The sequence below is a fragment of the Trematomus bernacchii genome, unplaced genomic scaffold, assembly GCF_902827165.1.
Source record: "Trematomus bernacchii unplaced genomic scaffold, fTreBer1.1, whole genome shotgun sequence".
Lineage (NCBI taxonomy): Eukaryota > Metazoa > Chordata > Actinopteri > Perciformes > Nototheniidae > Trematomus > Trematomus bernacchii.
The window spans coordinates 117,501-138,583 of NW_022987781.1; the positions used below are offsets into that span (position 1 = coordinate 117,501).

The following is a 21,083-nucleotide window of genomic DNA, read 5'->3' on the forward strand; positions in this document are numbered from 1 at the left end:
TTTATGTTATTTAAACTTTTAAATCAGATTAATTTGCATGTCAGTTTTTACATGCAATACATTTTACTTCAACAAAACGTATTGCATTGAATCGTACCGTATCAAATCTTATGGTATGGTATTCTATCGAATCCTAACGGTATCTTATCGGATTGTATCGTATTGTTTACAAATCTGATGGTATGGTAACGAATCGCAATGGTGTGATATGGAATCGTATGGTGTGATAGGGAATCGTATGGTGTGATAGGGAATCGTATGGTGTGATAGGGAATCGTATGTTGTGATAGGGAATCGTATGTTGTGATAGGGAATCGTATGTTGTGATAGGGAATCGTATGGTGTGATAGGGAATCGTATGGTGTGATAGGGAATCGCATGGTGTGATAGGGAATCGTATGTTGTGATAGGGAATCGTATGTTGTGATAGGGAATCGTATGTTGTGATAGGGAATCGTATGGTGTGATAGGGAATCGCATGGTGTGATAGGGAATCGTATGTTGTGATAGGGAATCGTATGGTGTGATAGGGAATCGTATGGTGTGATAGGGAATCGCATGGTGTGATAGGGAATCGTATGTTGTGATAGGGAATCGTATGTTGTGATAGGGAATCGTATGTTGTGATAGGGAATCGTATGGTGTGATAGGGAATCGCATGGTGTGAGGGAATCGTATTTGTGATAGGGAATCGTATGGTGTGATAGGGAATCGTATGGTGTGATAGGGAATCGCATGGTGTGATAGGGAATCGTATGGTGTGATAGGGAATCGTATGGTGTGATAGGGAATCGTATGGTGTGATAGGGAATCGTATGATGTGTTTAGAATTGTATCTCATCAAATCATATGGTGTGATATCGAATCCTAATTGCATCGTATCGAATGTTTTCGGGCATGGAATCTAATCTTATCGTGTTGTATCGTAACGAATCGTATCGTATCAAATCGTACGGGAGCAAACTGTATTGCATCATCCTCTTTTGAATTGTATCAAGTCTTATGGTATGGTTGGGTATGGAATCTCATCTTATCATATTGTATTGTATCGTAACAAATCGTATCGTATTGTAACAAATGGTACTAAGTATGAAAGGACCTCCTCCTCAGCTGCTGGTGGCCGAGGTGCACCGGCGCGTGGTTATGGAGTATCTGCGCTCCGTCATGAGAGGAAGAATCATCTGCACCTCCATGAAGATGAGGAAGAGGATGGCAGGCCGCCTGCGAGACGAAGGCAAACAGATCAAAGTCCTCTTCAAAGACCTGGTCAGTGCCAATATATATAGAGATAGGAGAGGACTCTTTAAAGTAGAGACACTACATACTGATATACACCTGAACATCAGCAGTAGAGGACTCTTTAAAGTAGAGACACTACATACTGATATACACCTGAACATCAGCAGTAGAGGACTCTTTAAAGTAGAGACACTACATACTGATATACACCTGGACATCAGCAGGAGAGGACTCTTTAAAGTAGAGACACTACATACTGATATACACCTGAACATCAGCAGGAGAGGACTCTTTAAAGTAGAGACACTACATACTGATATACACCTGGACATCAGCAGGAGAGGACTCTTTAAAGTAGAGACACTACATACTGATATACACCTGAACATCAGCAGTAGAGGACTCTTTAAAGTAGAGACACTACATACTGATATACACCTGAACATCAGCAGGAGAGGACTCTTTAAAGTAGAGACACTACATACTGATATACACCTGGACATCAGCAGGAGAGGACTCTTTAAAGTAGAGACACTACATACTGATATACACCTGAACATCAGCAGGAGAGGACTCTTTAAAGTAGAGACACTACATACTGATATACACCTGGACATCAGCAGGAGAGGACTCTTTAAAGTAGAGACACTACATACTGATATACACCTGGACATCAGCAGGAGAGGACTCTTTAAAGTAGAGACACTACATACTGATATACACCTGAACATCAGCAGGAGAGGACTCTTTAAAGTAGAGACACTACATACTGATATACACCTGAACATCAGCAGGAGAGGACTCTTTAAAGTAGAGACACTACATACTGATATACACCTGGACATCAGCAGGAGAGGACTCTTTAAAGTAGAGACACTACATACTGATATACACCTGAACATCAGCAGGAGAGGACTCTTTAAAGTAGAGACACTACATACTGATATACACCTGAACATCAGCTGGAGAGGACTCTTTAAAGTAGAGACACTACATACTGATATACACCTGAACATCAGCAGGAGAGGACTCTTTAAAGTAGAGACACTACATACTGATATACACCTGAACATCAGCAGGAGAGGACTCTTTAAAGTAGAGACACTACATACTGATATACACCTGAACATCAGCAGGAGAGGACTCTTTAAAGTAGAGACACTACATACTGATATACACCTGAACATCAGCAGGAGAGGACTCTTTAAAGTAGAGACACTACATACTGATATACACCTGAACATCAGCAGGAGAGGACTCTTTAAAGTAGAGACACTACATACTGATATACACCTGAACATCAGCAGGAGAGGACTCTTTAAAGTAGAGACACTACATACTGATATACACCTGAACATCAGCAGGAGAGGACTCTTTAAAGTAGAGACACTACATACTGATATACACCTGAACATCAGCAGGAGAGGACTCTTTAAAGTAGAGACGCTACATACTGATATACACCTGAACATCAGCAGGAGAGGACTCTTTAAAGTAGAGACACTACATACTGATATACACCTGAACATCAGCAGGAGAGGACTCTTTAAAGTAGAGACGCTACATACTGATATACACCTGAACATCAGCAGGAGAGGACTCTTTAAAGTAGAGACACTACATACTGATATACACCTGAACATCAGCAGGAGAGGACTCTTTAAAGTAGAGACACTACATACTGATATACACCTGAACATCAGCGGGAGAGGACTCTTTAAAGTAGAGACACTACATACTGATATACACCTGAACATCAGCAGGAGAGGACTCTTTAAAATAATAAACATCCAGAGTCCAGCGCAGACTTCTGTTGTTGAAGGGTCACGTTTCAGAGCATTGATGATATGACTTGTCTCCTCTCAGGAGTCTCCGTCCTGCTGGTTGGACGGAGCCATCGCTCACCTCTCAGAGATCATCCAGCTGGAGGACGTGCCCTCGATCCAGATGGAGGTCGGGGTCCTGGTGCGGGAGTTTCCAGACGTCAGGTACGAAGGAAATACACAGAGGTGGAAAGAAACTAAGTACCGTATTGACCCTGAATATAAGACCCATCTCGAGAAGCGGCCCCTTTTCTCTGACTGGTTACATTTATACGGCGGCCTTTTTGGGCTCGACATCTTCTAACACTCAGTAACACCATCATCTAACGTTAATCTCAGTAACTCCATATTTCTTTGCTGCTCAGTTGTTTGATGACTTCGTTGATCACCATTATCTTAAAATTGGCATCGTAACTTCTCCTCTTGTTTATTAACTCGTCTACTTTTGATCCACTGTGTTGGAGTTGGTCTCTGTCTCTCCTTCTCTCTCGCTGGGGGAACACTCGTTTGGCGCCATCTGTTGTAGTGATTGTGTAATTACATCGAAAAGTCTAGACCCCGAATATAAGACGACTAGGAAAAAGAACAGTCTTATATTCGGCTCAATACGGTATAAATACTCAAGTACTGTACTTAAGTACAATTTAGAGGTACTTGTACTTAACTTGAGTATTTTCATGTTCTGCTACTGTGTACTTCTACTCCTCTACAGTTCAGAGGTACATGGTGTACTTCTACTCCACTACATGTATTTAATACCTTTAGTTACTTCACAGATGTGGATGAATGATGTGAAATATAATCAAGTGTTAAATCAGACGTTAGTTCCACCTGGAGTAAATCCACAAGCTACCCTGCAGTATACAAAGTCATTCAAACTAGCTGCACCTTTACCAGCTTTGAGAACACTTTCATGATCAATCATTATAAAACATATCATATATATTATTCTGAAATGGACCAATCTGCACAATGACTACTTTTACTGTCTCTACTTTCACTATATTTTGATGAGAATACTTTTATACTTTCACTTGAAGAACATTTTGAATGCTTTTACTGTAACAGAGTATTCCTACACTCTGGTACTTCTACTTTTACTCAAGTACAATATCTGAGTACTTCTACTTTTACTCAAGTACAATATCTGAGTACTTCTACTTTTACTCAAGCACAAGATCTGAGTACTTCTACTTTTACTCAAGTACAAGATCTGAGTACTTCTACTTTTACTCAAGTACAAGATCTGAGTACTTCTACTTTTACTCAAGTACAAGATCAGAGTACTTCTACTTTTACTCAAGTACAAGACCTGAGTACTTCTACTTTTACTCAAGTACAAGATCTGAGTACTTCTACTTCTACTCAAGTACAAGATCTGAGTACTTCTACTTTTACTCAAGTACAAGATCTGAGTACTTCTACTTTTACTCAAGCACAAGATCTGAGTACTTCTACTTTTACTCAAGCACAAGATCTGAGTACTTCTACTTTTACTCAAGTACAAGACCTGAGTACTTCTACTTTTACTCAAGTACAAGATCTGAGTACTTCTACTTTCTACTCAAGTACAAGATCTGAGTACTTCTACTTTTACTCAAGTACAAGACCTGAGTACTTCTACTTTTACTCAAGTACAAGATCTGAGTACTTCTACTTTTACTCAAGTACAAGATCTGAGTACTTCTACTTTTACTCAAGTACAAGATCTGAGTACTTCTACTTTTACTCAAGTACAAGATCTGAGTACTTCTACTTTTACTCAAGTACAAGATCTGAGTACTTCTACTTTTACTCAAGGAGAAGACCTGAGTACTTCTACTTTTACTTTTGGTACTTTAACTATATTTTGATGCTAATACTTTTCTACTTGTACAGGTGTATCAGTGTACTTTAATGTGTGCTTTCTTTTTAAACTACAGAATGCTGTAAGAGAATATTAATATGTTTAGTAAATGATGTTTTGTTTCTTTCTGTTTCGTCTCTGCTCCAGGAAGAAGCACGTGTCGGCCATCTTGAACATCCGGGGCCTGACGCGTCAGTCGGAGCGTCAGGAGATCCTGAACATCGTGAAGGACCTGGAGAGCAGCGAGGCGGCGGGCGGTTCGATGCCGACACGCGAGCGCCTGCTGTTCCACGAGGTGCCGGTCACCTCCGAGGTGCCCTGCCTGAACCTGGGTCTGAGCCGGGTCGCCCTCAGCGCCTCGACCTGCTTCACTGCTCTGAGGCCGAGGCAGAGGAGAGGCAGGAAGACCAGCCAGGAGACCACAGAGGACGGACTCTGAGAAGAGACCAGGAGGAAAGACCAGGAGGAAAGACCAGGAGGAAAGACCAGGAGGAAAGACCAGGAGGAAAGACCAGGAGGGAAGACCAGGAGGAAAGACCAGGAGGAAAGACCAGGAGGAAAGACCAGGAGGAAAGACCAGGAGGGAAGACCAGGAGGAAAGACCAGGAGGAAAGACCAGGAGGAAAGACCAGGAGGGAAGACCAGGAGGAAAGACCAGGAGGAAAGACCAGGAGGACACAGAGGACGGACTCTGAGAGAAGACCAGGAGGAAAGACCAGGAGGAAAGACCAGGAGGAAAGACCAGGAGGAGAGACCAGGAGGACACAGAGGACGGACTCTGAGAGAAGACCAGGAGGAAAGACCAGGAGGAAAGACCAGGAGGAAAGACCAGGAGGAAAGACCAGGAGGACACAGAGGACGGACTCTGAGAGAAGACCAGGAGGAAAGACCAGGAGGAAAGACCAGGAGGAAAGACCAGGAGGAAAGACCAGGAGGAAAGACCAGGAGGAAAGACCAGGAGGAAAGACCAGGAGGGAAGACCAGGAGGACACAGAGGACGGACTCTGAGAGAAGACCAGGAGGAAAGACCAGGAGGAAAGACCAGGAGGAAAGACCAGGAGGAAAGACCAGGAGGAAAGACCAGGAGGAGAGACCAGGAGGAAAGACCAGGAGGAGAGACCAGGAGGAAAGACCAGGAGGACACAGAGGACGGACTCTGAAATTGAGAACGTTGAATACATTTCTAATCTTTATAGGATCATAAATGGCAGTTCCGAATCCCGAAAACTTTAAAATCTGCCCAAAAGTCATCCAATCAGTCCAGAGAGCACAAACATATGAAGACAATAGCGTCTAAACGACTTGGCCCATTTTTGACAGTTTTGAAGTGTTTTTTTATGTTGTAGTAATAGTTTTTATGTTGAATCAATGACATTTTTAGGATCATTTATGGCAGTTTTGAGTCCCCCGAAAACGTTTAAATCGACCCAAAATTAGAAGACAAAGATTTAGTCTAAACCCCGACGACGCCCTCTGAAACTCAGGGAGAAAAGACAAGGATTTAGATTAGAGCCAGCGCCAGCACATAGAAACTGCTGGATACTAAGATAAGATAAGATAAGAAGTACTTTATTGATCCCAATTTGGGAAATGTTCGTATGTTGGGACATGTACACAGTTAGTAGTAACTTAAGTTAATTAGCATTTAAAGACAATAGCTTCTAAATGGCTTGGTCGATTTGGACAGTTTTGAAGTGTTTTTTGGAGCTTATTGAGGACCTCCGAGGGGCCCTGCCTGAACCTGGGTCTGAGCCGGGTCGCTCTGAGCGCCTCCTTCTGCCTCTCTGCTCTGAGGCCGAGGGCCAGGAGGAGGACCAGGGGGAACAGCAGGGAGAACCAGGAGGAGGTGCTCTGAGGACCAGAACCAGGAGGAGAACCAGGGTTTTTTAGGATCAAAATGGCAGTTTTGAGTCAAATAGAAAGTCAGAAAAAGTTATTGCGACAATGTTAGAATAGCTCTGATCAACCAATCAGAGGAGGGACTCAATTTGACAGTTTTGAGTCCACAACGACGTTTAAATCGACCCACAATGAATCAAAATGAGTCCACACCAACATCAACGTATGCTAATGTCTAAATGTCCCGGCAGTTTCTATGAGCTGGAGACCCTACTCTACATTTCTATCAGAACACTTTGGGGTCTCAACATGTCCGGGTCGCTGTGAGCTGTTTTCAGAATGGAGAAGAGCTCACGTTGTCTTCTGTTTCTGATTTGCATCTTTAATGTGACTTTGAAAAGAGACTGTGTGAACAGCTCATCAGTACGGAGGCCGACGCGAGCAAAACACTTCTTTAGTAGAAATACGCTGCAGATTCAGAAACGATGCAGATATCCGCCGTCCAGGAAAACCCCAAAGAGTTTCTGCATCTGTTTTAAAGTCTAAAGTTTAAATAGACGTCTTAATGTCCAACATTCATCAAACTCAGTCCAGAGAACACACATGGACAGTTCTGGTTAAACCTGAGATGTCTTATCTTGAAATGGACTCAGCTTCCTCAATAACCCACACACACTACAGAACTGTCCTGATCTGCCCAGACATGTTTGAACTATTGTCTGCTAAGCTATCTAATGCTAATAAACGCAGCCCAGGGAACTCTGTCTAATATCTTTAATCAACTTTGAATGAGTTTCTGATTCATGTTTCTCGCTTTCAGAGACTAATCCTGGCAAATCTGGAGCACATGTTTGTGTATTTGAACGCGGGGCGATGCACATTTCTTCACATCGCTGATAAAAATAAACCGACAGCTCACTTTTTTATTGGGAAAAAGTACAAATATAGCTCAGAGAAAGATGTGATAGGTTTAAAGAAACATGCACTTTTATTGTTTAATCATTCCCTTAGATCCTTTCCTGACTAAAGGGACACCTGTGAGGACTGAAATGCATTGTGGGAAAACAGTATCAGGCGACCTCTCGCTGCGTTTAATCTGTGACCCTTCAGATAATCTCGTTTAAGCTCTTTTATTAAATTCAGACGCAGAAACTGGAGCGTTTATAGTTTTATTGTTGCACATGATGTTTGAATCAAAGGTACTTTCAGTATTTAACGCCCTGATTACGGAGAGGGGGGGGGGGGATGCATTTAATTCAGATGACATGTTATTCTAAGGGGTTAGGGTCCACGTGTACTGGGTTAGGGTTAGGGTCCACGTGTACTGGGTTAGGGTTAGGGTCCACGTGTACTGGGTTAGGGTTAGGGTCCACGTGTACTGGGTTAGGGTTAGGGTCCACCTGTACTGGGTTAGGGTTAGGGTCCACGTGTACTGGTTAGGGTTAGGGTCCACGTGTACTGGGTTAGGGTTAGGGTCCACCTGTACTGGGTTAGGGTTAGGGTCCACGTGTACTGGGTTAGGGTTAGGGTCCACGTGTACTGGGTTAGGGTTAGGGTCCACGTGTACTGGGTTAGGGTTAGGGTCCACATGTACTGGGTTAGGGTGTATGGTTAGGGTCCACGTGTACTGGGTTAGGGTTAGGGTCCACGTGTACTGGGTTAGGGTTAGGGTCCACATGTACTGGGTTTAGGGTGTATGGTTAGGGTCCACGTGTACTGGGTTTAGGGTCAACATGTACTGGGTTAGGGCTAGGGTCCACATGTACTGGGTTAGGGTTAGGGTCCACGTGTACTGGGTTAGGGTTAGGGTCCACGTGTACTGGGTTAGGGTTAGGGTCCACGTGTACTGGGTTAGGGTTAGGGGTCCACGTGTACTGGGTTAGGGTTAGGGTCCACCGTGTACTGGGTTAGGGTTAGGGTCCACGTGTACTGGGTTAGGGTTAGGGTCCACATGTACTGGGTTAGGGGTGTATGGTTAGGGTCCACATGTACTGGGTTAGGGTTAGGGTCCACATGTACTGGGTTAGGGTTAGGGTCCACATGTACTGGGTTAGGGTGTATGGTTAGGGTCCACGTGTACTGGGTTAGGGTGTATGGTTAGGGGTCCACCTGTACTGGGTTAGGGTTAGGGTCCACATGTACTGGGTTAGGGTTAGGGTCCACATGTACTGGGTTAGGGTTAGGGTCACATGTACTGGGTTATGGGTTAGGTCCCATGTACTGGGTAGGTTAGGGTCCACGTGTACTGGGTTAGGGTTAGGGTCCACGTGTACTGGGTTAGGGTTAGGGTCCACAAGTACTGGGTTAGGGTTAGGGTCCACATGTACTGGGTTAGGGTTAGGGTCCACGTGTACTGGGTTAGGGTTAGGGTCCACATGTACTGGGTTAGGGTTAGGGTCCACGTGTACTGGGTTAGGGTTAGGGTCCACGTGTACTGGGTTAGGGTTAGGGTCCACATGTACTGGGTTAGGGGTTAGGGTCCACGTGTACTGGGTTAGGGTTAGGGTCCACGTGTACTGGGTTAGGGTTAGGGTCCACATGTACTGGGTTAGGGTTAGGGTCCACGTGTACTGGGTTAGGGTTAGGGTCCACGTGTACTGGGTTAGGGTTAGGGTCCACATGTACTGGTGTGTGTGTTCTAAGCTCATAAACTACAGATAAATGACATTTGGTTTCCTGCAGACCCTTCATCTGTTTTTGTTTTGTTTTTATTGATCATTAATCATCTCAGCTGTTATCTTTGTTTGTGTGTTGATGCATATTCAAATAATAATGAGGAAATGTGTTCCCATGTTATTTTTTATTAAAGACACACACACACACACACACACACACACACACACACACACACACACACACACACACACACACACACACACACACACACAGAGACTGCACCGAGTGTAAAACCAAACTCAATAGCAAACTAACACTTCCGGTAAAAGCTTTCAAAATAAAGGGTGTAGTTACCCTCCCTGGCCACCAGATGGCAGTGAACGCTTCACTCTGTTTTATTTCTAATTATTCTTATAATGTATGTTATAAATGTGGATTTATGAAATTAATATTTTCTGTACAGAAATCACTTTAAATAACAATAAAAACAGATCATGAATATTTTATTTGTGCGTTTATTATTTCCAGTAACACACACACACACACACACACACACACACACACACACACACACACCACACACCACACACACAACACACACACACACACACACACACACACACACACACACACACACACACACACACACACACACACACACACACACACACACTAAAGTGCACAGACTGTAACGTTAAAAATATCTCCGCTACCGGCCTCATCAACAAGGCCCGGGAGCCCTAGGGACCCCCAGGGACCCCCAGTGAGCTGTCAGGGGCGGTTCCAGACCTATTTTACTGGGGCGACCAGGCTGGGGCCAAAAGACAAAGACAGTATAAAGTAATTGTGTAAAATAAACATAAAATACAGTGATTGGTATTTGTACATTTAAATTACAGTTCTTTGTTTCAGTCGTTTTTTTCATTTACATCAGGGGTGTCCAAACTACGGGCCGGGGGTCAAATGCGGCCCGCGGCCCATTTTGAATCGGCCCTCAGCTAATTCAGAAAGTATAATGTAATACGGCCCACAAATGAAACTTGAGCTTGTCTTATATTGCACTTCTTAAATACATCTGTAAACATATATTACTCAGTAGCATTCATGTGTTAGTAGGTCCACTTTTCAAACACATTCAGTCAGTGAAAGTTGGAACAAATGTCAAACAATTCTTAGTTAATACAAAATAAGCCCAATAACTTAATTACATAACAAGCTTGAAATAAACCCTTAATATTTCCTCTTCTTATCGTCAATCTGTTTTAAGGAATGAGCTGCTAACGAGATCAAGTAAACCCTCTGGAGAGCTGGGAGCTGTGCATATTAAAGTATCAAGAATCATTGACCTTCATTTGATTGATTTTGCCTACTTAACTGATCATCCTCTAGTGAGCGGCCCAGACCTTCGTATATCTTTCTGTGGCCCTCGGTGAAAACAGTTTGGACCCCCCTGCTTTAGGGTATTTGTTTTAGTTACTTTAAGTGACAATTTAATTAAAAAACATAAACAGTATTTGCTTTTATAAGGTAATGAACAGTTTAATCTCCGCTGTATATCTGTAGATTTGACTTAGTTCCAATTCATCTTAATATTATAACCTTGTTTTTGAAGGGGGGGGGCACAGGGGGGGTCCCTGGTCAGTGTTACGGCGGCACTGGCCTCTGTTGGCCCCCCTAGAACCGCCCCTGGACCCTGTACCTTATTCCAATTCTATTTCAATCATATTAAACGGTCTGTAGCTGATGCTTTTATTTTGAAGGCGGCTCCTTGGAGGCCCCGCCCCCAGCAGCTGTTTCCGGTTGTTTGTTGGTGTGGTCAGAGAGGAGGAGAAACATGGCGGCTCCGGTTCTCTCCAGTCGGGCCTCCGGCAGCAGCAGCTCCGGGAACAGCCTCTCCAACAGCCTCTCCAACAGCCCTACCTCCGGGGGGAGGGCGCCCCCCTCCGCGGGAACTGCAGAGCTGGACTTCAGGTCCGCGAGCCGCATGGAGGACCTGAACCGTTTGATCTCTGAGTTCAGCAAGCAGGAGCAGCGCGAGACCGACGATCAAAGGGCTCTGGAGATCCACACCGCCAAGGACTTCATCTTCAGCATGCTGGGTAACACACACACACACGCACACGCACACACCTACACTTATAACACACACACACACCTATAACACACATATAACACACACACACACACACACACACACACACACCACACACACACACACAAACACACACACACCTATAACACACACACCTATAACCACACTAGAACACAACACACACACACACACACCACACACACCCACACACCACACACACACACCTATAACACACACACCTATAACACACATAACACACACACCTATAACACACATAGCACACACACACACACACACACACACACACACACACACACACACACACACACACACACACACATATATAGAGATCCACCTGCCAAGGACTTCATCTTCAGCATGCTGGCTGAAGGAGAACACACACACACACACACACACACACACACACACACACACACACACACACACACACACACACACACACACACACACACACACACACACACACACACACACACACACACACACACACACACACACACACATATAGAGATCCACCTGCCAAGGACTTCATCTTCAGCATGCTGGCTGAAGGAGAACACACACACATATAACACACCACAGGTAGAGAGAACCCACCCATGACCCCCATGTTTTCCATTGACCTCCCTGTGTTGTCCAACCCCTGGCTCTCCCCCCAGGCATGGTGCAGAAGTTGGACCAGAAGACTCCCGGTGGCCAACGAGTAACCTGCTGCTGTCGGGCGGGGTCAGAGAGGGCGTGGTGGACATGGACCTGGAGGACCTGAGTGTGTGTTCCATGGGGACGGACTACGACATGGACTTCACTCTGCTGGTGCCCGCGCTCAAGCTGCACGACCGGAACCAGCCGGTGGTTCTGCTTTAAAATACTCTGGTGAAAGTAGAAGTACTGACTAAACTTCTTTACTCAAGTGAAAGTAAAGAGGGCTTTGAAATGTACTTCAGTAAAAAAGTACCCATAACTAGCAGCTGTTTTAAAGAGTACCTGACCCTCCCTTATATTAATAGAACAATAATGTCATTGTTAGCTAATGAATGTTTCCATGCTGAACAACGGCAACATGACAACGTTTTCATTGGTCCCTCTTCTTTAGAGAAGACCAGGAAATGATGGATACACGGATCGTGTTCAACATCAATAGGCACGCAATGACTCTAAATAATAATGATCACGCCACCAGACACACATTCAAACTAAAGGAACCAGCCGTGTTTGGGAAATGTGAGAAGTAGAAAAGTACAGGTATTTGGGTTCAACATGTAAGAAGTAGAAAGTACAGGTACTTGGGTTCAAACATGTAAGAAGTAGAAAGTACAGGTATTTGTGTTCAACATGTGAGAAGTAGAAAGTAGCAGGTATTTGTGTTCAACATGTGAGAAGTAGAAAGTACAGGTATTTGAGTTCAACATGCTATAGAAGTATGAGTAAAGTACAGGTATTTGGGTTCACAATGTAAGAAGTAGAAAGTACAGGTATTTGGTTCAACATGTAGAAGTAGAAAGTACAGGTATTTGTGTTCAACATGTAAGAAGTAGAAAGTACAGGTATTTGGTTCAACATGTAGAAGTAGAAAGTACAGGTATTTGTTCAACATGTAAGAAGTAGAAAGTACAGGTATTTGAGTTCAACATGTAAGAAGTAGAAAGTACAGGTATTTGGGTTCAACATGTGAGAAGTAGAAAGTACAGGTATTTGTGTTCAACATGTAAGAAGTAGAAAGTACAGGTATTTGTGTTCAACATGTAAGAAGTAGAAAGTACAGGTATTTGGGTTCAACATGTAAGAAGTAGAAAGTACAGGTATTTGTGTTCAACATGTAAGAAGTAGAAAGTACAGGTATTTGGGTTCAACATGTAAGAAGTAGAAAGTACAGGTATTTGTGTTCAACATGTAAGAAGTAGAAAGTACAGGTATTTGGGTTCAACATGTAAGAAGTAGAAAGTACAGGTATTGTGTTCAACATGTAAGAAGTAGAAAGTACAGGTATTTGGGTTCAACATGTAAGAAGTAGAAAGTACAGGTATTTGTGTTCAACATGTAGAAGTAGAAAGTACAGGTATTTGGGTTCAACATGTAAGAAGTAGAAAGTACAGGTATTTTGTTCAACATGTAAGAAGTAGAAAGTACAGGTATTTGAGTTCAACATGTAAGAAGTAGAAAGTACAGGTATTTGTGTTCAACATGTGAGAAGTAGAAAGTACAGGTATTTGTGTTCAACATGTAAGAAGTAGAAAGTACAGGTATTTGTGTTCAACATGTAAGAAGTAGAAAGTACAGGTATTTGTGTTCAACATGTAAGAAGTAGAAAGTACAGGTATTTGGGTTCAACATGTAAGAAGTAGAAAGTACAGGTATTTGTGTTCAACATGTAAGAAGTAGAAAGTACAGGTATTTGTGTTCAACATGTAAGAAGTAGAAAGTACAGGTATTTGGGTTCAACATGTAAGAAGTAGAAAGTACAGGTATTTGTGTTCAACATGTAGAAGTAGAAAGTACAGGTATTTGTGTTCAACATGTAAGAAGTAGAAAGTACAGGTATTTGTGTTCAACATGTAGAAGTAGAAAGTACAGGTATTTGGGTTCAACATGTAAGAAGTAGAAAGTACAGGTATTTGGGTTCAACATGTAAGAAGTAGAAAGTACAGGTATTTGGGTTCAACATGTAAGAAGTAGAAAGTACAGGTATTTGGGTTCAACATGTAAGAAGTAGAAAGTACAGGTATTTGTTTCAACATGTAAGAAGTAGAAAGTACAGGTATTTGTGTTCAACATGTAAGAAGTAGAAAGTACAGGTATTTGGGTTCAACATGTAAGAAGTAGAAAGTACAGGTATTTGGGTTCAACATGTAAGAAGTAGAAAGTACAGGTATTTGGGTTCAACATGTAAGAAGTAGAAAGTACAGGTATTTGGGTTCACATGTAAGAAGTAGAAAGTACAGGTATTTGGGTTCAACATGTAAGAAGTAGAAAGTACAGGTATTTGTGTTCAACATGTAAGAAGTAGAAAGTACAGGTATTTGTGTTCAACATGTAAGAAGTAGAAAGTACAGGTATTTGTGTTCAACATGTAAGAAGTAGAAAGTACAGGTATTTGTGTTCAACGTGAAGTAGAAAGTACAGGTATTTGGGTTCAACATGTAAGAAGTAGAAAGTACAGGTATTTGGGTTCAACATGTAAGAAGTAGAAAGTACAGGTATTGGGTTCAACATGTAAGAAGTAGAAAGTACAGGTATTTGGGTTCAACATGTAAGAAGTAGAAAGTACAGGTATTTGTGTTCAACATGTAAGAAGTAGAAAGTACAGGTATTTGTGTTCAACATGTAAGAAGTAGAAAGTACAGGTATTTGAGTTCAACATGTAAGAAGTAGAAAGTACAGGTATTTGAGTTCAACATGTAAGAAGTAGAAAGTACAGGTATTTGTGTTCAACATGTGAGAAGTAGAAAGTACAGGTATTTGGGTTCAACATGTAAGAGTAGAAAGTACAGGTATTTGGGTTCAACATGTAAGAAGTAGAAAGTACAGGTATTTGAGTTCAACATGTAAGAAGTAGAAAGTACAGGTATTTGGTTCAACATGTAAGAAGTAGAAAGTACAGGTATTTGGGTTCAACATGTGAGAGTAGAAAGTACAGGTATTTGTGTTCAACATGTGAGAAGTAGAAAGTACAGGTATTTGAGTTCAACATGTAAGAATAGAAAGTACAGGTATTTGAGTTCAACATGTAAGAAGTAGAAAGTACAGGTTTTGGGTTCAACATGTAAGAAGTAGAAAGTACAGGTATTTGTGTTCAACATGTAAGAAGTAGAAAGTACAGGTATTTGTGTTCAACATGTAAGAAGTAGAAAGTACAGGTATTTGGGGTCAACATGTAAGAAGTAGAAAGTACAGGTATTTGGGTTCAACATGTAAGAAGTAGAAAGTACAGGTATTTGTGTTCAACATGTAAGAAGTAGAAAGTACAGGTATTTGTGTTCAACATGTGGAAGTAGAAAGTACAGGTATTTGTGTTCAACATGTAAGAAGTAGAAAGTACAGATATTTGGTTCAACATGTAAGAAGTAGAATACAGGTATTTGTGTTCAACATGTAAGAAGTAGAAAGTACAGGTATTTGTGTTCAACATGTAAGAAGTAGAAAGTACAGGTATTTGGGTTCAACATGTAAGAAGTAGAAAGTAAAAAGTCATCAGAATAATAAGTAGTGGAGTAAAGTACTGATACCAGAAACATGTACTTAAGTACAGTAACAAAGTATTTGTACTCCAACACTTCCCACCTCTGTTGAGTTACATTATAAATGACGTTGTTGTACTTATTGTGTTCTCTCATTATTAATAACCTGTGCATACTAAGTCTTTTATATATTTTATAAGATGTAATTCTATCTTTCTGCTGCTGTAATAATGTCTCTTTTGCTAACATGTTGTGTCATGTGACCAGATGACTCTGCGTCACTCTGCTCTCTGATTGGACCAGGTGACTCTGCGTCACTCTTCCCTCTCTGGTTATTGATCCCTCTCTTCTCTCTCTTCTCTCTGATTGGACCAGGTGACTCTGCGTCACTCTTCTCTCTCTTGGTTATTGATCCCTCTCTTCTCTCTCTTCTCTCTGATTGGACCAGGTGACTCTGGATATGCGTCACTCTTCTCTCTCTGGTTATTGATCCCTCTCTTCTCTCTCTTCTCCTGATTGGACCAGGTGACTCTGGACATGCGTCACTCTTCTCTCTCTGGTTATTGATCCCTCTCTTCTCTCTCTTCTCTCTGATTGGACCAGGTGACTCTGGACATGCGTCACTCTTCTCTCTCTGGTTATTGATCCCTCTCTTCTCTCTCTTCTCTGATTGGACCAGGTGACTCTGGACATGCGTCACTCTTCTCTCTGGTTATTGATCCCTCTCTTCCCTCTCTTCTCTCTGATTGGACCAGGTGACTCTGCGTCACTCTGCTCTCTGGTTATTGATCCCTCTCTCTCTCTCTGGTTATTGATCCCTCTCTTCTCTCTGATTGGACCAGGTGACTCTGCGTCACTCTGCTCTCTGGTTATTGATCCCTCTCTTCTCTCTCTTCTCTCTGATTGGACCAGGTGACTCTGGACATGCGTCACTCGGCTCTCGGCCACTCCTGGCTCAGCCTCCGGCTCTTCGATGAGGGCACCATCGCTAAGTGGAAGGACTGCTGCACCCTGATGGAGCACAACATCAGCGGAGCCACCAACTACTTCTTCTCCCCCACGCTGGTCTCTGATTGGTTCCACCCGCGCCCGCGTGTCCCTGGTGCTGCTGGAGGTGCAGAAGAAGCCTCAGAGGGGGATGCCCCGCGTGGAGAAGGTGATTCAAATCAAGGGCTTATTGGCATACGCACAGAGAGAGTATCAGAAGGTGCTGATTCTCTGTCTGTTACTGTACACACACATTCAGAGAAACACACACACCACCACTCACTTAGACACACACCAACAGAGAAACACACACACACACTTAGACACACACACACACAGAGAAACACACACACACTTAGACACACACACACACAGAGAAACACACACACTTAGACACACACACACACACAGAGAAACAAACACACACCACTTAGACACACACACACACAGAGAAAACACACACACAACACCACACTTAGACACACACACCACACACTTAGACACACACCACTTAGACACCCACACACAACCACAGAAACACACACACACACACACACAGAGAAACACACACACACACTTAGACACACACACACAGAGAAACACACACACCACACACACGCATACAGAGAAACACACACACACACACACTTAGACACACACACACAGAGAGAAACACACACACACAGAGAAACACACACACACAAACACACACACATACAGAGAAACACACACACAACACACACTTAGACAACACACACACACACACACAGAAACACACCACACACACACTTAGCACCACACACAGAGAGAAACACACACACACACAAGAAACACACACACACCACACACACATACAGAAAACACACACACACACACACACACACACACAGAAACACACACACACACACTTAGACACACACACACAGAGAAACACACACACTTAGACACACACACACATACAGAGAAACACACACACACACACACACACACACTTAGACACACACACAGACACAGAGAAACACACACACACACTTAGACAACACACACAGAGAAACACACACACACACAGAGAAACACACACACTTAGACACACACACAGACAGAAAACCACACACACACAACACACACACCCACTTAGACACACCACACACACAGAGAAACACACACCACACTTACACACACACACACACAGAGAACACACACACACACTTAGACACACACACACAAAAAACACACACACCACTTAGACACACACACACAGAGAAACACACACACACACTTAGACACACACACACACAGAGAAACACACACACACACTTAGACACACACACACACAGAGAAACACACACACAACACACACACTTAGACACACACACACACACAGAAACACACACACAACACACACACACAGAGAAACACACACACACACTTAGACACACACACACAGAGAAACACACACACAACACACACACGCATACAGAGAAACACACACACACACACACTTAGACACACACACACACAATAAACACACACACACACTTAGACACACACACAGAGAGAACAACACAACAGACCAAAACACACACACACAACCACACACACATACAGAGAAACACACACACACACACTACTTAGACACACACACACACACAGAGAAACACACACACACACACTTAGACACACACACAGAGAGAAACACACACACACACAGAGAAACACACACACTTAGACACACACACACATACAGAGAAACACACACACACACACACACACACACACTTAGACACACACATATACAGAGAACACACACACAACACACACACTTAGACACACACAGAGAAACACACACACAACACACACTTAGACACCACACACACATAGAGAGAAACAAAGCCCATGCGTAACACTCGCTAACCGGCTCTTTTGTTTTGAGTTATTTTGAGTTTGATATATTTCTGATGTTTGCCGCTGCGTTCGGCGGCCAGAGGAGGAACAGCCAGTGCTCGTGCTCACGGGGATCTTAATAAAGATGATTGTGTCCAGGTGGAGAGGAACGGCACGGTGATCTCCGTGGTGCTCGGCGTGGCAGCCGCCGCATGCTGTAACGACATCGTGCCCGTGGTCTCCTTCAAAGGCTGGCCGGCGGTGGCTCAGAGCTGGGCTGATGGAGAACCACTTCTGGGACGGAAAGATCACGGAGGAGGAGGTGATCAGCGTTCTACCTGGTGCCCGCCTGCTCTCCGGGGGCCGCAAGGAGAACGAGTGGAGGCTGTCGTTCGCCCGCAGCGAGGTGGGTGTGAAGTGTGTGTTAATACCTGTCCATTAATCAGGAGTACTTTCACGTTTAAAAATGGTGGTGTTGTGTGTACCTGTGTGTGTACCTGTTGTGTACCTGTGTGTTAATCAGGAGTAACTGACCTATCAGAGGCTAGACTAAAGTACTGAGTAGGGATAATGTGCAGCAAGGGTTAGGGACATTATCCCGCTTATCACATGACCACATGCTAAACAAACGTGTGTGTGTGTGTGTGTGTGTGTGTGTGTGTGTTGTTGTGTGTGTGTGGTGTGTGTGTGTGTGTGTGTGTGTGGTGTGGGTGTGTGGTGTGTGTTGTGTGTGTGTGATCTGGCTGCTGCAGCGGCTCTGATGAATAATTGAGTCACATTTCCTGTGAGAGTATTCTGCGTCTGTTTGTGGTTTGTCTGTAAACGTTATTTATGAGAGGCGTGTTCTCCGGCGCTCAGGAACCCTACATATTTGATATTTTGTTATATTTATGACATTATAGATCTGCAAAAGATTGAACATGTGTCAAACACTGACAGGTTGTAATAGAGAGGTGAAGTCCCTCCTCTTCCGGTGGACCTCCATGGGACCTTATTTCGGAAAAAATTATGTATTGAAGTCAATGAGAGAGAAAGATTATCTTTCGATCCCGTTTGAATTGTGCCATGAATTACACATATGATGTTTTCAATCTTAAAAGATAATTTTGCAAGTCAAAAAAAAAAGATGTGTGGTAAAACTGTGAAGTAACACATTTGTTTGTGTGAACGCTCAATGAACTACATCTGATCTCTGGTCACACACACGTCACCAAGATGGCCGTCACTACTGTCTTGTCAACAAACCGATTGACTTCCCTCACTATCACCACAAATGAAACACGTCCTGAAGAATGTCATGCAAAGCTGCCTGCCTGCCTTCCTTTGATTCTCTCTGAACTGCCTGGTCGTTTTAATGTTTAATGTCAACCATTTGTGCAGATAGCATGAATAGAGAAGATCGCTAGCGTTAGCATTAGCATTTCTCCCCCGGGCTTAAATGGTGTATTATAGAATGATCACACCGGTGACAGTACTCTTCAAAGGGTTCACGACAATATGACTACTACTCTTACTGTTTAACATGTTGGGTTACTTCATGTTACTTCATGTTAAGGCTAATAAAAATGACAAGGCTGTAATGCTAACTAACGTGCTAGCTACTAGCTAGGTAGCTAACTTGATCAGCCCACTCCTGGTCGTTTCATCGACGGGAAGCAAAAAGAACGAGCAAGACCCATTGCTGGTATAATAACAACCTGGTACTAAGCACACAGGCATCTTGTTAAAGTTATCTTATCTTAGCCAGCGCCATATGATAGATTATATCTATATGCGCTGATCTTAGCTATCTCTTAGGGAGGAAAACAATTGTGACATCACTTACGGCGACTCTCGGATTTGTAGTCTTTCTAGTTGCGTATTTTTCTTATATCAACAGTTTTATGACAAACTGACTTTTTTGACATGGAAATTATTTTTTAAGATTGACAAACATCATGTGTGTATTCATGGCACAATTCAAACGGGGATCAAAGATAAGTTTCTCTCCCCATTGACTTCAATACATTATTTTTCCGAAATAAGGTCCCCATGGGGCGGAAGTGATGGGCGTGACTTCGCCTCTCTATTGAGTTTTACAGAGGACAGGAAGTGATGTCATTCCTCTTTTTAACAAAAGTTATACTTATTTTAAAGTGACAGATGTACTGCGATAATATGTGTGCAGGTTACAGACTGAAGGTCAGTTTTCAGCAGGGACACTAATACTGATTAACTATACGTATATTAAAAGACCTGAAACTCTTTCATGTCTGTTTCCAAACCGTTTACATTTAGTATTTTGAGCAATTTGAAATATAAAGCATTTATGCATTGTGGATTAGACAACATTACATTCAGGGTTTTTCTCTAGGACAATACAGCATGACGTCACTTCCATCGTAAATCTAAATCTAAAAAAAGAAATTAAATGTTTTTAATTAAAATATCAGATTATTTGCCGTTTTTGAGGAAATATTGTTTCTGGCATCACTTTAACATTTTAGGATCTGCACCTTGGTTTGAGGCCGCAGCGCCTCTGTTACCACGGTGCAGATGGAACCCTGACATTGATTATAATA

At 42.8% G+C, this 21,083-nt stretch overlaps 2 protein-coding genes across 2 annotated transcripts in view; both read left to right on the forward strand.

Annotated features, from left to right (window-relative positions):
* exoc3l2b (exocyst complex component 3-like 2b) overlaps positions 1–5,432 on the forward strand; it is a 66,878-nt gene extending 61,446 nt beyond the window's left edge. Inside the window, exons 14-16 of the mRNA XM_034149323.1 lie at positions 1,111–1,266; positions 3,106–3,227; positions 5,056–5,432. Of these exons, the coding sequence (XP_034005214.1) occupies positions 1,111–1,266; positions 3,106–3,227; positions 5,056–5,347 (570 nt within the window). The 3' untranslated portion in view covers positions 5,348–5,432. The remainder of the gene's footprint in view (positions 1–1,110; positions 1,267–3,105; positions 3,228–5,055) is intronic.
* A 5,752-nt stretch (positions 5,433–11,184) lies between these two features.
* The window catches only part of LOC117497369 (protein MB21D2-like), a 17,504-nt gene continuing 7,605 nt past the window's right edge, over positions 11,185–21,083 (forward strand). Inside the window, 9 exon segments of the mRNA XM_034149329.1 lie at positions 11,185–11,462; positions 12,136–12,182; positions 12,185–12,325; positions 16,564–16,737; positions 16,739–16,807; positions 18,682–18,798; positions 18,800–18,852; positions 18,854–18,876; positions 18,879–18,928. Of these exon segments, the coding sequence (XP_034005220.1) occupies positions 11,198–11,462; positions 12,136–12,182; positions 12,185–12,325; positions 16,564–16,737; positions 16,739–16,807; positions 18,682–18,798; positions 18,800–18,852; positions 18,854–18,876; positions 18,879–18,928 (939 nt within the window). The 5' untranslated portion in view covers positions 11,185–11,197.